Genomic DNA, 15,776 nt, shown 5'->3' with positions numbered 1-15,776 from the left:
AGTACATCATCGCAGGCGCTGCTGTCTGTGATGCTGCGCGTCAAGGGTAACCGCAGCCGTGGTCTCCGAGCTGATAGTCCGTGCAGCTGCAAGCGTCGTCGAACTGTTCGTGCAGATGGTTGTTGTCTTGCAAACGTCCCCATCTGTTGACTCAGGGATCGAGACGTGGCTGCACGATCCGTTACAGCCGTGCGGATAAAATGCCTGTCATCTCGACTCCTAGTGATACGAGGCCTCCTGAACCCACCGATTCCATATTCTGCTAACAGTCATTGGATCTAGACCAACGCGAGCAGCAATGTCGCGATACGATAAACCGCAGTCGCGATAGGCTACAATCCGACCTTTATCAAAGTCGTATGAGAAATCGGTTGGAAACTTTCCCATGTCAGCACGTTGTAGGTGTCGCCACCGGCGCCAACCGTGTGTGAATGCTCTGAAAAGCTAATCATTTGCATATCACAGCATCTTCTTCCTGTCGGTCAAATTTCGCGTCTGTAGCACATCTTCGTGGTGTAGCAATTTTAATGGCCAGTAGTGTAAATATCCCACAATTCGAATCAAGAACAACTGACAATACGAGTAACTTAAAACTAGATATCCTCGGTGTAGCGAAGCAGCTTAAATCACTTAACAAAGGCCAGACCTCCAGTCCAGATTGTATACCAGTCAGCTTCCTTTCAAACACAATAGTTCCATTCTTGGCAATCATATACAACCCGTCGCTCACAGAAAGTTCGATACCTAAGGACTGGAAAAATTGCACAAGTCACGCCAATACCTAATAACTCCGTGTGCATACCGAGGGGAGTCATTCCATATGTGAAAAGGGTGCTTCCGGATGCCATGAAGAGTACAGGGTGCAGCCAACTGCTGGTGGTAGCCCATGTCGGTACCAATGACGTGTGTCGCTTTGGATCGGTAGAGATTCTCTCTGGTTTCGGGCGGCTAGCGGAAATGGTAAAGACTGCCAGTCTTGCTTCCGAGATTAAGGCGGAACTCACTATCTGCAGCATCGTCGACAGGATCCTCTGTGGTGCTTTGGTGCAGAGCCGAGTGGAGGGTCTGAATCAGGGGCTCAGGCTGTTCTGTGACCGTGTAGGCTGCAGATTCCTTGACTTGCGCCATCGGGTGGTGGGTTTCCGGGTTCCGCCTAATAGGTCAGGAGTCCACTACACACGGGAGGCGGCTACACGGGTAGCGGGGGCTGTGTGGAAGGGACTGGGCGGTTTTTTTAGGTTAGATGGTCTCAGGAAACCACAGAAAGGGCGTCCGTCTAAAAGAGGACAGGTAAAACACAGTAAGGTAGTTGTAGAAACGATCGGTATTGTACCTGTAAATTGTCGCAGCTGTGTTGGGAAAGAACCAGGGCTCCAAGCCCTAATAGAAAGCACTGAAGCTCAAATAGTTATAGGTACAGAAAGCTGGCTAAAGCCGGAAATAGGTTCAGCAGAAATTTTTTCAAACTATCTAGCAGTGTTCAGAAAGTACATCTACTTAAAAAAAAAAAAGCTGATAAAAATGCTCTTAACGCCTTTTTAAGAGACAGTCTCCACTCCTTCCGAACTGATCACGTAAGCGTAGAAAAGATGTGGAATGATTTCAAGGAGATAGTGTCGATGGCAATTGAGAGATATATGCCACATAAATTAATAAGTGATGTCACTGATCCCCCATGTTACACAAAACGGGTCAGATCGCTGTTGCAGAAGTAACGAATAAAGCAAGTCAAATTTAAAAGAACGCAAAATCCCGAAGATTGGCAAATTTTTGCAGAAGTTCGAAATATAGTGCGTGCTTCAGTGCGAGATGCTTTTAATAATTTCCACAACGAAACTCTGTCTCAGAATCTGGCAGAAAACCCAAAGAGATTCCGGTCATATATAAAGCACACCAGGGGCAAGACGTATCAATAGCTTCACTGCGCGATAACAACAGTGAAGTCAGTGATGACAGTGCCACCAAAGCAGTGTTATTAAACACGGTTTTCCGAAACTCCTTCACCGAAAAAGACGAAGTAAATATTCCCGAATTCCAATGAAGAACAACTGCCAAGATGAGAAACTTAGAAATAGATATCCTCGCTGTTGCAAAGCAGCTTAAATCACTTAATTTAGGCAAGGATTCCGGTCCAGATGGTACACCAGTCAGGTTCCTTTCAGAGTATGCAGATGCAATAGCTCCATACTTAGCAATTATGTACAACCGCTCGCTCACAGGAAGTTCCGCACCTAAAGACTGGAAAATTGCCCAAGTCACACAAATACCCAAAAAGGGAAATAGTAGTAATCCGCTGAATTACAGGCCCATTTGACTAACGTCGATTTGCAGTAGGGTTTTGGAACATATACTGTATTCGAACATTATGAAGTACCTCGAAGAAAACTATTTATTGACACATAGTGAGCACGGATTCAGAAAATATCGTTCTTGCGGAACACAACTAGCTCTTTATACTCATGAAGTAATTAGTGCTATCGACAGGGGATGTCAAATTGACTCGATATTTTTAGATTTTCAGAAGGCTTTCGAAACCGTTCCTCACAAGCGTCTTCTAACCAAACTGCGCGCCTAGGGAATATCGCCTCATTGTGCGACTGGATTCGTGATTTCCTGTCAGAAAGGTCACAGTTCGTAGTAATAGACGGAAAGCCATCGAGTAAAACAGAAGTAATATCCGGCGTTCCCGAAGGAAGTGTTATAGGCCCTCTATTGTTCCTGATCTATATTAACGACACAGGAGACAATCTGAGTAGCCCTCTTAGATTATTTGCAGTTGATGCTGTCATTTACCGTCTTGTAAAGTCGTCAGATGACCAAAATGAATTGCAAAATGATTTAGATGGTGCGAAAAGTGGCAATTGACCCTGAATAAAGAAAAGTGTGAAGTTATTCACACGAGTACTAAAAGAAATCCGCTAAATTTCGATTACGCGATAAATCGCACAAATCTGAAGGCTGTAAATTCAACTAAATACTTAGGGATTACAATTACAAATAAACTAAGTTGGAACGATAACACAGATAATGTTGCGGGTAGAGCAAACCAAAGACTCCGATCCATAGGCTCAAAATGGTTCAAATGGTTCTAACCACTATGGGACTTGACTTCTGAGGTCATCAGTCCCCTAGAACTTAGAACTACTTAAACCTAACTAACCCAAGGACATCACACACATCCATGCCCGAGGCAGGATTCGAACCTGCGACCGTAGCAGCAGCGCGGTCGCAGCGGCCGGCGATTCATTGGCAGAACACTTTGAAGGTGCAACAGATCTACTAAAGAGTCTGCTTACAAACACTTGTCCACCCTATTCTGAAGTATTGCTGCGCGGTGTGGGAACCGTATCAGGTGGGACTGATGGATGATATTGAAAAAGTTCAAAGGAGGGCGGTTCGTTTTGTATTATCGCGAAGTAGGGGAGATAGTGTCACGTGAATTGGAGTGGCAATCATTAAAACAAAGGCGTTTTTCGTTGCGACGGGATCTTGTCATGAAATTTCAATCACCAGTTTTCTCCTCCGAATGCGAAAACATTCTGTTGGCACCCACCTACATAGGGAGAAATGATCATCATGATAAAATAAGAGAAATCAGGGCTCGCACGGAAAAATTTAAGTGCTCGTTTTTCACGCGCGTCGTTCGAGAGTGGAACGATAGAGAGACAGCTTGAAGGTGGTTCATTTAATCCTCTGCCAGGCACTTAATTGTGAACAGCAGAGTAATCACATAGATGTAGATGAATTACACACCCATATCTCTAACGTCTATTTGGTTTTGGAGCATATACTGTGTTCGAACATTATGAATTACTTCGAAGAAAACGATTTATTAACAAATAGCGAACACGGACTCAGAAAATACCAAATATTGTTCTTGCGAAAACAACTAGCTCTTTATTCGACAGGGGATGTCAAATTGATTCCATATTTTTAAATTTACAGTAGGCTTTTGACACCATTCATCAAAAGCGATTTTTAATCAGATTGTGTGTCTGTTGAGTATCGCCTCAGTTATGCGACTGGATTCATAATTATCTATCGGTCACAGTTCGCAGTAACTCACGGACGGTCTAGATTAAAACGGAAGTATTACCTGGTGTTCTTCGAGGAAGTATTATAGGACTTCTTCTGGCCCTGATCTAGTTAAACGATTTATGAGATAACCTGAGAAGTGCTCCGAAAGTGCTTGCAGCTAATGCTGTTATTTGCTGTCAAGTAAAGTCATTAGATGGTCAAAACCAACTGCAAAATGATTTAGATATTTGAGTGGCGCGAGAAATGGCAACTGACAGTAACAATAAAAAGTGTGGTCATCCACATTATTACTAAAAACAATCCGTTAAATTTCGGTTATGCGATAAATGACACATATCTAAAGGCTGTCAATCTAACTAAATATCTGGAAATAACCATTACTAACAGCTTAAGTTGGAACAGTCACATAGATTATGTTGTGGGCAAGGCGATCCAAAGACCGCGACTTGAACACGCGGGAGATGCAACAGGGCTGCTAAAGAGGCTGCCTGCTCTACACTTGTCCGCCCTCTGCTAGAGCACTGCTCTGTGGTGTGGAATCTTCACAATACAGAACTGACGGAGAGTTTCGATAAAGTACAAAGAAGGGCAGTTCGTTTTGTACTACCGCGAACTAGGGGAGAGAGTGTCACGGACATGGTACGCGAGTTGGGTTGGTAACCATCAAAACGAAGTCAGTTTTAGTTTCAAGAAATTTCAATCTCTAACTTTCTCGTGCGAATGCGGAAAATTTTTGTTGACGTCGACCTACATAGGGAGAAATGGTCCTTGTGATAAAATAAGAGTAATCAGAGCACGCACGGAAAGATTTAAGTGTTCGTTTTTCCTGCACGCTGGTCGAGAGTGGCCGCGCGGTTTGAGGCGCCACGTCACGGATTGCGCGGCCCCTCCCACCGGAGGTTCGAGTCCTCCCTCGTACATGGGTGTGTGTGTTGTTCTTAGCATAAGTTAGTCTAGGGAGAGATGGCCTCAGCAGTTTGGTCGCTTAGGAATTCATACACATTTGGACATTTCTTCGAGAGTGGAACTGTGGAGTAATAGTCTGAAGATGGTTCGATGAACCCTCTGCCAGGGACTAAAGAGTGAATTGTAAAGTAGTGTTGTAGATGTAGATGTTCTCTGAAAGCCACATGCTGATGTTACTGGCCACTCTATTTAGGTACATCGTTTACATTACGTTTCCCATCTTTCACAATAAAATTTGTCATCTGCAAGAAGAACAGTTTCAGTTTCAACAAGGAGAGTTCAGGCACAGAGAATGTCACCGATGACGTCACGGGTTGCCCCCACCCCCGCAAAGAAACCTTTCACCCTTACAGTGGGTAGTTCTTTGATTTCATAAATTACAACACTTACTGTAAAATAACACACGATAAAAGGATGGATTCTACGTTTTGGGTGACAAATTCGAAATGTTTCTCTGCCATTAGCAACATATTTTTCTTGTGTAACACAGAACCGACGCTGCAATGTATACTGATGTGCTATTGAACATCCATATCCGTTTTTCAAGAGCTGACAGCAAATGTCGTATGTTTCCCGATTTCTGTAGAAACGACACCGCTTTCTTCACGGTATTTCGACGTCGGACGTAGAAGTCCAGTGGAAACGTCTGATGGAAGCCTTTTATACAGCGGCGACTCGCAACAGGAGTAGGTGCGCGGCTCAGCGTGAACGATTCGTATGTGACGCCACGCAGCAGCGAGAGCTTTCACACGTCACTCCCGTTAGCCTCTGTTGGCATTGTCGAGGCATAGCGGCCGTACTTCCAGCAGATGGAGCTAGCAGCCAGTTTGCGCTGCACTCTGTTGGTGGCGGCAGTTCATATTTTCGTGTCGAAATGCGATGTATGAGGATGTTGTTGACGATTACTCTCGTAGAAAATGTCGTACTTTTCCATCATACGTATTTCCGTTTTGGTGGGTACGTTTCAACTTGTAAATTCGTATAAGCGTGTTTGATTCTCAAATATTGATGCCACACAGCTTGCACATATAAATTTGAGTGTTTGATAGCTCTCAGTTGGTCGGTTATGTTATTATCGCTATGCGCTCTACACACGTTTATGTATTGAAATTTGCAAGCGTAGCACGTGAATCCAATTTGTTTCCGGGTGCACAACCTGCACGGCGCTTTCACGTTTCGCGACGCTTCAAGTTCGCGTCTTAAGGCGGTGCAGGGACCCGTGCGGCCCTGCAGCCTCGTCGGCGGTGACGCGGCTCTGAGCGAACACGAACTCTGCAGTCGCGGAACCGGGATTTCTCCCTGGCCGGGTATTTGTTTGTTTAAGCAAAGATGATTCGTTAGTATTCTACTTCCTGCGGCTATTTGAGACACTGCACATGCGGGGCTAATCTTAGGACATGCGGCAGTGACATTCCCCACTTCGCTTGTGGTAGGTGAATCGGCTGTATCCGCGCTACCTCTCTGCGCACGGAACTGCCACCAGTGCAACTCCAGGGCGATTTAGAGGAGTTGGAGTTAGGAGAAGCAGAACGCTACAATTCTATAAGTAACCGTACACTCTGTGTGAAAGGCTTTCACTTCCACTGTGGTGTTAAATATATAAAGCGGAGAGAACCAATTAGGAGAAGCAGTGACCACACAACTCTCAGTGAGTAGAAGCTAGGGAAAACATGAGCTTCACAAACTTCTTTGTGTCACACGTCATAGCGCCAGTATTCCGGAACGTGAATTCCAACGTCGTAGAACCTAACCTGTCCCTGTCTCTAAAGTCTAGGCCAGCACGCCTGAATTCCACACTGTTATAATAGTAAAGGAGTTTTGGTATTTGGGGAGCAAAGTAACTGATGATGGTCGAAGTAGAGAGGATATAAAATGTAATAGGCAAGGAAAGCGTTTCTGAAGAAGAGAAATTTGTTAACATCGAGTATAGATTTAAGTGTCAGGAAGTCGTTTCTGAAGGTATTTGTATGGAGTGTAGCCATGTATGGAAGTGAAACATGGACGATAAATAGTTTGGATAAGAAAGAGAATAGAAGCTTTCAAAATGTGGTGCTACAGAAGAATGCTGAAGATTAGATGGGTAGATCACATTACTAATGAAGAGGTATTGAATAGAATTGGGGAGAAGAGGAGCTTGTGGCAGAACAAGAAGAAGGGTTCGGTTAGTAGGACATGTTCTGTGACATCGAGAGATCACCAATTTAGTACTTGAGGGCAGCGTGGAGGGCAAAAATCGTAGAGGGAGACCAAGAGATGAATACACTAAGCAGATTGAGAAGGATGTAGGTTTCAGTAGGTATTGGGAGATGAAGAAGCTTGCACAGGATAGAGGAGCATGGAGAGCTGCATCAAACCAGTCTCAGGACTGAAGACCACAACAACAACAACAACATAAATAGCACAACGGGTCAGAGCAGCTCTCTGACGTCATAGAACCGTAGCCAGCACTGCAGCTGTGGGCCACTACGCCAGATTTGCACACAGTTACACAAACAGCCCGACGGGTCCGAAGTGGAGTGTTGCGCCGTAGAGGTGTGCCCGTGTGCCCCAGTCGCCACTTTGCATTCCCGGCCAGAGGTCTCGCATTGTGACGTCTCAGTTAGGCCGGTGATCGTGTGCTCGTATTCCTAGTCAGCCAGCGTGACAATACACCGTTTTGAAATTGCTGCCAATTTATACTTACAAGGGAACCTCCCCATCGCAGCCCCCTCAGATTTAGTTATAAGTTGGCACAGTGGATAGGCCTTGTAAAACTGAACACACATCAATCGAGAAAACAGGAAGAAGTTGTGTGGAACTATGAAAAAAAAAATATATATATATATAGAAGCGGAGTAGTCCGTGCGCAAGATAGGCAACATCAAGGATAGTGTGAGCTCAGGAGCGCCGTCGTTAGCGTGAGCAGCTGCGGAACGAGAGGTCCTAGGTTCAAGTCTTCCCTGGAGCGAAAAGTATACTTTCTTTATTTTCGCAAAGTTATGATGTGTCCGTTCGTTCATTGACGTCTCTGTTCACTGTAATAAGTTTAGTGTCTGTGTTTTGCGACCGCACCGCAAAACCGTGCGATTAGTAGACGAAAGGACGTGCCTCTCCAATCGGAACCGAAACATTTGATCGCAATGTCATAGGTCAACCGATTCCTCCACAGGAAAACACGTCTGATATATTCTATACGACACTGGTGACGGCATGTGGGTCACATGATAGAAATATGTTGTCGACCCAACTAACTTGTACACTTGGCGAATGGGTAAAAAGATTCTTCTACCTTGTTCGACAATCGTTCGATCCCTTAAGGAACTTTCCGATTCCTTACAGTTCGGAAAATATTCATTGACCTCGTTACTGAAGTTGCGAGCTATATTTTCTGGATTCATATTGCTCGCGGAATACATCTCACGTATTTAATGCACTCTCGTCCAAAGTAGTGAACAGTCAACTGCCAGCCAGGGAGCCTCGTTAGCAGGAATACTCTCTCTTACGTGCGCTGTAGTCGACTGAAGTCGTGTGTTTCGATGTTTGTTTAGGTGTAGCGTCCCCATACTACGGCGCAGTTACCTCGCATCGGACGGACGGACGGACAGATAATAATTGTCTGAAAAAAAAAAATTAAACTTTTCACTCGAGGGAAGACTTGAACCGCAGCTGCTCACGCTAACCACGGGACCACGGCGCTCCTGAGCCCAAAATATCCTTGATGTTGCCTATCTTGCGCATGGACTACTCGGTTTCTATATTTTGCTTATTTTTTTTTTCATAGTTCCACACAACTTCTTCCTGTTTCCTCGATTGATCTGTGTTCAGTTTTTCAAGGCCTATCCACTGTGCCAACTTATAACTAAATCTGAGGGGGGTGAGATTGGGAGGTTCCCTTGTTAGGACGACGGCTCTACTCCCACAGGAAGCAGATTAGCGCAGTTGGGCGTTATTTTTTGTTCGATGTCCCGCCAGAATTTGAGTTGGCACCATTTTATACAGAGTGCAGTTGGCCTTTGTCAGATGGGAGATGGGCTAGACACGCTCTGCTCGTGTGCCGGCAGGTGGAGGGGTCGCCCGCGAGGAAGGGCGAGCAGCAGCAGCAGCAGATGCTGCCGGCGGTGCGCGTGGTGCTGCGCCGGCCGCTGATGGTGCCGGCGGCCTCCGGCTGCTCGGTGCCGTTCCCCGCCGCCTTCACGGTGCGCCACGGCGGCCGCCGCGTGCCGCTGCGCGTCGGCGCGCTCATCGCCCCCGTGCCGGCCGCCGCCGTCGCCGCCGCCCCCGCCGCCTCCGCCGCGCTGCACTTCCCCGTGCGCGTGCTGTACGCCGTGCCGGTGCAGCCGCTCGCTCTCAGGTAACGCCCACACCCACGCCCACACTGCGCCTCCTACGGCGGGCTCCCCCAGCCCGTAGTTGAAACGCGAAGCAGACTCGTTACATAAAAACACAATTACAAGGTCACTGAACCGTAAAATTACTGCTGCTTCACCAAAGGTTATCAATCTCAATCGATACACAAATGTAAAGTGGAAGTAGGTGTCAAGCAATAACTGGTCAAATTACACACAATTTTCAATAACACTCTTTATTCAAATTTGGTGCAACACTTAACGATATTTTTTAAAAAAGGACCAACAATCATTTAACAAATGAGTCACCATTTACGATACGAAAGGAGCTTTTAAATTATTATAAATAATTTCACGCCAGTAAAAGGCAAGTACAAAAAAAAAAAATGGTTCAAATGGCTCTGAGCACTATGGGACTTAACTTCTAAGGTCATCAGTCCCGTAGAACTACTTAAACCTAACTAACCTAAGGACATCACACTCATCCATGCCCGAGGCAGGATTCGAACCAGCGACCGTAGCGGTCGCGCGGTTCCAGACTGTAGCGCCTACAACCGCTCGGCCACCCCGACCGGCAAGGCAAGGCAAGTACAAGCAAGCAACTTAACGTATACAACGCGAAGATGGGAGGGGTAAAACGCAGGGAGCGAAAGGCTATTTACAATTTTTACAGAAACGAGATGGCAGTTATAAGAGTCGAGGGGCATGAAAGGGTAGCAGTGGTTGGGAAGGGAGTGAGACAGGGTTGTAGCCTATCCCCGATGTTATTCAATCTGTATATTGAGCAAGCAGTAAAGGAAACAAAAGAACAGTTCGGAGTAGGCATTAAAATCCATGGAGAAGAAATAAAAACTTTGAGGTTCGCCGATGACATTGTAATTCTGTCAGAGACAGCATAGGACTTGGAAGAGCAGTTGAACGGAATGAACAGTGTCTTGAAAGGAGGATATAAGATGATCAACAAAAGCAAAACGAGGATAATGGAATTTAGTCGAATTAAGTAAGGTGGTGCTGAGGGAATTAGATTAGGAAATGAGACACTTAAAGTAGTAAAGGAGTTTTGCTATTTAGGGAGCAAAATAACTGATGATGGTCGAAGTACAGAAGATATAAAATGTAGACTGGCAATGGCAAGGAAAGAGTTTCTGAAGAAGAGAAATTTGTTAACATCAAGTATAGATTTAAGTGTCAGGAAGTCGTTTCTGAAAGTATTTATATGGAGTGTAGCCATGTATGGAAGTGAAACATGGACGATAAATAGTTTAGACAAGAAGAGAATAGAAACTTTCGAAATGTGGTGCTACAGAAGAATGCTGAAGATTAGATGGGTAGATCACATAACTAATGAGGAGGTGTTGAATAGAATTGGGGAGAAGAGGAGTTTGTGGCACAACTTGACAAAAAGAAGGGACCGGTTGGTAGGACATGTTTTGAGGCATCAAGGGATCACAAATTTAGCTTTGGAGGGCAGCGTGGAGGGTAAAAATCGTAGAGGGAGACCAAGAGATGAATATAGTAAGCAGATTCAGAAGGATGTAGGTTGCAGTAAGTACTGGGAGATGAAGCAGCTTGCATAGGAAACAGTAGCATGGAGAGCTGCATCAAACCAGTCTCAGGACTGAAGACCACAACAACAACAACATTTCGATGTAAGTGGGGAACGATATGTATCAAAGGGAACCATTTCAGGATTCCCCTATGTAGCCCGTTAACTGAATGGTTGGCGGGTGGTAACAGGTCTGTTAATCTGGTGATCCAGTTCTTAGGCCATAACGTGTAAGCGAGCGAGACGGCACGGAGCTTCCAGCACAAGGCACAGCCCCTCCCTCACGACAATGCAGTGCCGCGTTTGCGCCTTCAGATATGTCGCAGTCGGTTCCTCTCCTCTCACCGTCCCACTGAATTTCATCTCCGTCTCTAACGACCACTACACTGGGCCAACGTTCTGCAGCGCCGCGGCTCAAATTCGCGCCTGCCCATCCAGACTAATGTTTTACACGGTTTCTCTGAATCACTTGAGACGAATTCCGAGAGAAGACGGCAAATATCCTCCCTAAAAAGTCTACATTTCGTCTCTGATGGCCACCTGGCGATGAGTCGTTAAATAAAAGATCTCGCAATCTGTGGACGAAGAACGCGGATCTGGCGCAAACCACACGTGCTGCGAGCCGCAGTAGCAGCCACTGCTGAGCGCTGGAGGTGCACCACGTAGCAGGGAGAAGCATGTGGCGGGCTCGCGCGGCACCAGTTCGCAGAGTCTCTCCTAAGGCAGTAGAACGTTAAGAGAGTGCAGAGTATCTGACTATCTGGGCCGCGTTGCATAGAAATGGTTTGAAGGTCACTTGCCTGAAGCGAATGAGGAAGACAACTGAAAGTCTTTAGCTAGAGAATGGGTAGGTTTTTTTTTTTTTTTTTTTTTTTTTTTTTTTTGTAAATGGCTTCTTGATTGACGTCCATAGAACCGGAACCTCTTTCGATATACGTACTAATATTTACTAATTATTTCATCTTTTTTTCAAGGTTCAGCAATTTATGAATGTGCATATTGTACTTTAATGTTACATTTCCTCACACACACACACACACACACACACACGCACACACACACACACACACACGCACACACCAACGACGTACACTGAAGAGCTGAAACAATATACATCAAAAAAAGTTTTGCATCACCTCGGTTCCGAGAGTTCCGGTACCTGTACAGAAAATTGGGATAGAGATCAACATAATCATCATTTCCGCCTTTTTATTGCTTATGAATACCACACATTACATGTTGTACCACCATACAGCGAGACCTCCAGATGTGGTGGTCCAGATTGCTGTACACACCGGTATCTCTAATATCCAGTAGCACGTCCTCTTGCATTGACGCATGGCTGAATTCGTCGTGACATAGGGGCCTACTATCCACAAGTTCATCAACGCACTGTTGGTCCACATTGTCCCACTCCTCAACGGCGACTCGGCGTAGATCCCTCAGAGTGGTTGGTGGGTCAATCTATCCCAGGCATATTCCATAGGGTTCATGCCTGGAGTACATGCTGGCCACTTTTGTCGAGCGATGTTATCCAGAAGGAAGTCATTCACAAGATGTGCACGATGTGAGCGCGGATTGTCGTTCATGAATACGAACGCCTCGCCAAGATGCCGCCGATATGGTTGCACTATCGGTCGGAGGATGGCATTCACGTATTGTACAGCCCTTACGGCGCCTTTCATGACCACCAGTGGTGTACGTCGGCCCCACATAATGCCACCCCACCTTGCTGAACCCGCTGGACAGTGTGTCTAGACGTTACGCCTGACAGGGTTTCCTCCAAACACGTCTCTGACGATTTTGTGTGGTTGAAGGCATATGCGACACTCATCGGCGAAGAGAACTTGATGCCATTCCTGAGCGGTCCATTCCGTATGTTGTTGGGCCCATCTGTACCGCGCTGCATGGTGTCGTGGTTGCAAAGATGGACCACGCCATGGAGGTCGAGAGTCCATCATGCAGCCTATAGCGCACGGTTTGAGTCGTAACACGACGTCATGTGGCTGCACGAAAAGTATTGTTCAACATGGTGGCGTTGCTGTCAGGGCTCCTCCGAGCCATAATCCGTAGGTAGCGGTCATCCACTGCAGTAGTAGCCCTCGGGCGGTCTGAGCGAGGCATGTCATGGACAGTTGCTGCGTCTCTGTATGTCCTCCATGTCCGCACAACATCTCTTTGGTTCACTCCGAGACGCCTGGACACTTCCCTTGTTGAGAGCCCTTCCTGGCACAAAGCAACAACACAGACGTGTTCGAACCGCGCTATTGACCGTCTAGGCACGGCTACAGAAAAACACGAGCCGTGTACTTCGTTCCTGGTTGAATGACTGGAACTGATCGGCTGTCGGTCCCCCTGCGTGTAATAGGCGCTGCTCATCCACGGTTGTTTACATCTTTGGGTGGGTTTAGTGACATCTCTGAACAGTCAAAGGGACTGTGTCTGTGATATACAATATCCACAGTCAACGTATCTTCAGGGGTTCTAGGAACCGAGGTGTATGTTACCGCCTGCGAAATAGCGTGTTAGTCTTCCTCTGGACAGCAGTACCACAGCGATTGCGTGTGGCCTGTATTCGACAAGACGTCGGTAGGTTTCGGGAGGTATGTGGCACCAGGTGCCTAAGCACGGGTCAGACAGCTTCCGCAAATTATGGACCGGCAGTTGGTGGGTGGCGAAGAGCTGATGTCCGATAGCAACCCAGATGCGTTCCACCGTACTCAGGTCGATCGAACTTGGTGGGCAAGACATCGAGGTAAGTTAACCAGCGTGCTCCTCAAACCACTGCAACCTTTGTGAAGAGAGCCGGAGTCAGGAAGAATGCTTCGTGGCTTTCGTATTTCTTTATAACGGCTCTCCGCCGTGATTCATTAGCAGCAGCGGCAGTGTAGTGGAGGCGGCCGGTCGCCTTCCCGCACGTAACGCCACTGCTCGCTCACAGGCGGCCCCGGACTCGCCGTGTGAGGTGCCGGTGGGCGGGGCGGCTGCGGCTGCGGCCCACTGGAGAGGCGCCGTGCGGGCCCGGCCCGCCGTCTCCTGTCTCACGGCAGGGGGACCAGTGTTGCGACACTAACACCAGATGATTGCAGTACACAAGTGGCTAGGTATTTATGTGATTGCAGACTGCACTTACTTGGACCTCTGCTATGCCTTGCGGCGCGTGTACTAAACACTGCTGCGGTTGCTGGTGAGGAAAAGCTTCCACCCTTTTCCGATTAGGCTCGCCTCGCAACGCGCGACGGCTGTGTTGTGTTGTGTAAGGCGTAACATCTGCGCGCCTACTGTAATCTACTTCTACTTTGCGCTCTTCTGGCCGAATACGGTCGGTTCGCTACAACTGATTCTGGGCTTGTGACACGGACAGCTCCACTGCTGGAAGATGTAACTGCCGTCGGAGCAGAAATTGAGCGTGTCGGGAGGCGAACGGTCCACAGCCGTGTCGGTGCCTTCGGTTACTCCACAGGTGCGACGCGAGCCCAGGTGAATGTCCCGCACAGCATAATGCTGTGGAGCACGTTTCGAGCAGCAGTTGGCCTCTGTCACGGCATATCCACACACGACCACCTACCTGATGTAAGAAGTAACGTGATTCGTCCGACCTGGCGACGTTTTCCCCTCCGCTCGCGGTCCAGTGTCAACGCCACAGCAATTGTAATTGACGATGTCGGCGATCGTATGAACACGTAGTGGTCGTCTGATAAGGAGCTCCACACTGAACACTGTGCGTTGAATGGTGCGCTCCGAAATACTTACGCCTGCATCACTATTATAATATCTGCCACAGATAGCTACCTATCCTGCTTTAACGACTGGGGACGCCTCCGTCCTCCGTGTCGCGTGGACGCGCAACGCCTCGCGGTCTCACCGTCCTTCAACCACTTTCCACGGGCGCCAGCGCGCCAACAACCGACGAGCTTCGCCGTTTCCGAGATGATCGTTGCCAGGCGCCGAACCTTAACATCCTGTACTTCGTCAAAGTCGGTGGAGTTCCCCGATTCCAATTTCGTCACTAGAATGATTTTCTTTCGTCTCTGTTCCGTTTATGTACTTTCCTTACGGCGTCACTTGTCCTCAGCACCTCCGACCAGATGGCACTAAATCTCTGGGTGGGCAGAGTTTCTAATGTTCTGGTCGTCAGTGTATCGAAATCTCAGAGCCAGTCGCAGTTCGTATCCTCGACCTCCGCAACACAGAGCAGTGCGGAATGAGAGTCCACTGGCTGTCGTTGCGCCACCTCACTCGGTCACCAGAATGAAGAGAGTCCTGAGGATGCGAAGCAGTGCTGCACGAACCAGGAGCGTTACCTATGAGGCTGTTAGAGCGGACCGTGCTGTTGCCGATAGGAAGGTTGCAACACCGGGAGGATGGACCGATATGCTGCAAGAACTGCACAGGGTCGGTGATCGGTGCACGGCCTGCCAGTTGGCCCTACCACTGCTGTTTCGGTATGCTAATGCCAATAAATAGCTGGAATCCGTGGACTTACAATCTGGGGTCATCATTCCCCTAGAACTTAGAACTACTTAAACCTAACTAACCTAAGGACATCACACACATCCATGCCCGAGGCAGGATTCGAACCTGCGACCGTAGCGGTCGCGCGGTTCCAGACTGAAGCGCCTAGAGCCGCTCAGCCACACCGGCCGGCCCTGGAATCCGTGTCGCCTGCAAAATTTCTACCCCTTTCTAATCGTACAGTTTGAGACTGGATTAGTAAAAAATAGCAAAAAGTTAAGATGGTGGTTTTAATGCTTCAGGCGTTCTACATTGTTTCCCTCCACGAACAGAACGTTCATACAACCACCCCAAACGGTCAGAAAAGTCCTTCTTTCGAACGTTGTTCAACTCGCTTGTCACATTCACACCCTTTTCGGTCTTGGCGAAGAATCAGATATCCATTG

At 47.5% G+C, this 15,776-nt stretch overlaps 1 protein-coding gene across 2 annotated transcripts in view; it reads left to right on the top strand.

Annotated features, from left to right (window-relative positions):
- The window catches only part of LOC126203605 (uncharacterized), a 381,760-nt gene that overhangs the window by 345,374 nt on the left and 20,610 nt on the right, over positions 1-15,776 (top strand). For both annotated transcript variants that reach the window (XM_049937973.1, XM_049937972.1), the window contains exon 3: positions 9,045-9,334. In XM_049937973.1, the coding sequence (XP_049793930.1) occupies positions 9,045-9,334 (290 nt within the window). The remainder of the gene's footprint in view (positions 1-9,044; positions 9,335-15,776) is intronic.

This window comes from Schistocerca nitens, chromosome 9, assembly GCF_023898315.1.
Source record: "Schistocerca nitens isolate TAMUIC-IGC-003100 chromosome 9, iqSchNite1.1, whole genome shotgun sequence".
Lineage (NCBI taxonomy): Eukaryota > Metazoa > Arthropoda > Insecta > Orthoptera > Acrididae > Schistocerca > Schistocerca nitens.
The sequence above is the reverse complement of the archived record's forward strand: the minus strand, read 5'-3'. Positions and strand labels throughout refer to the sequence as shown.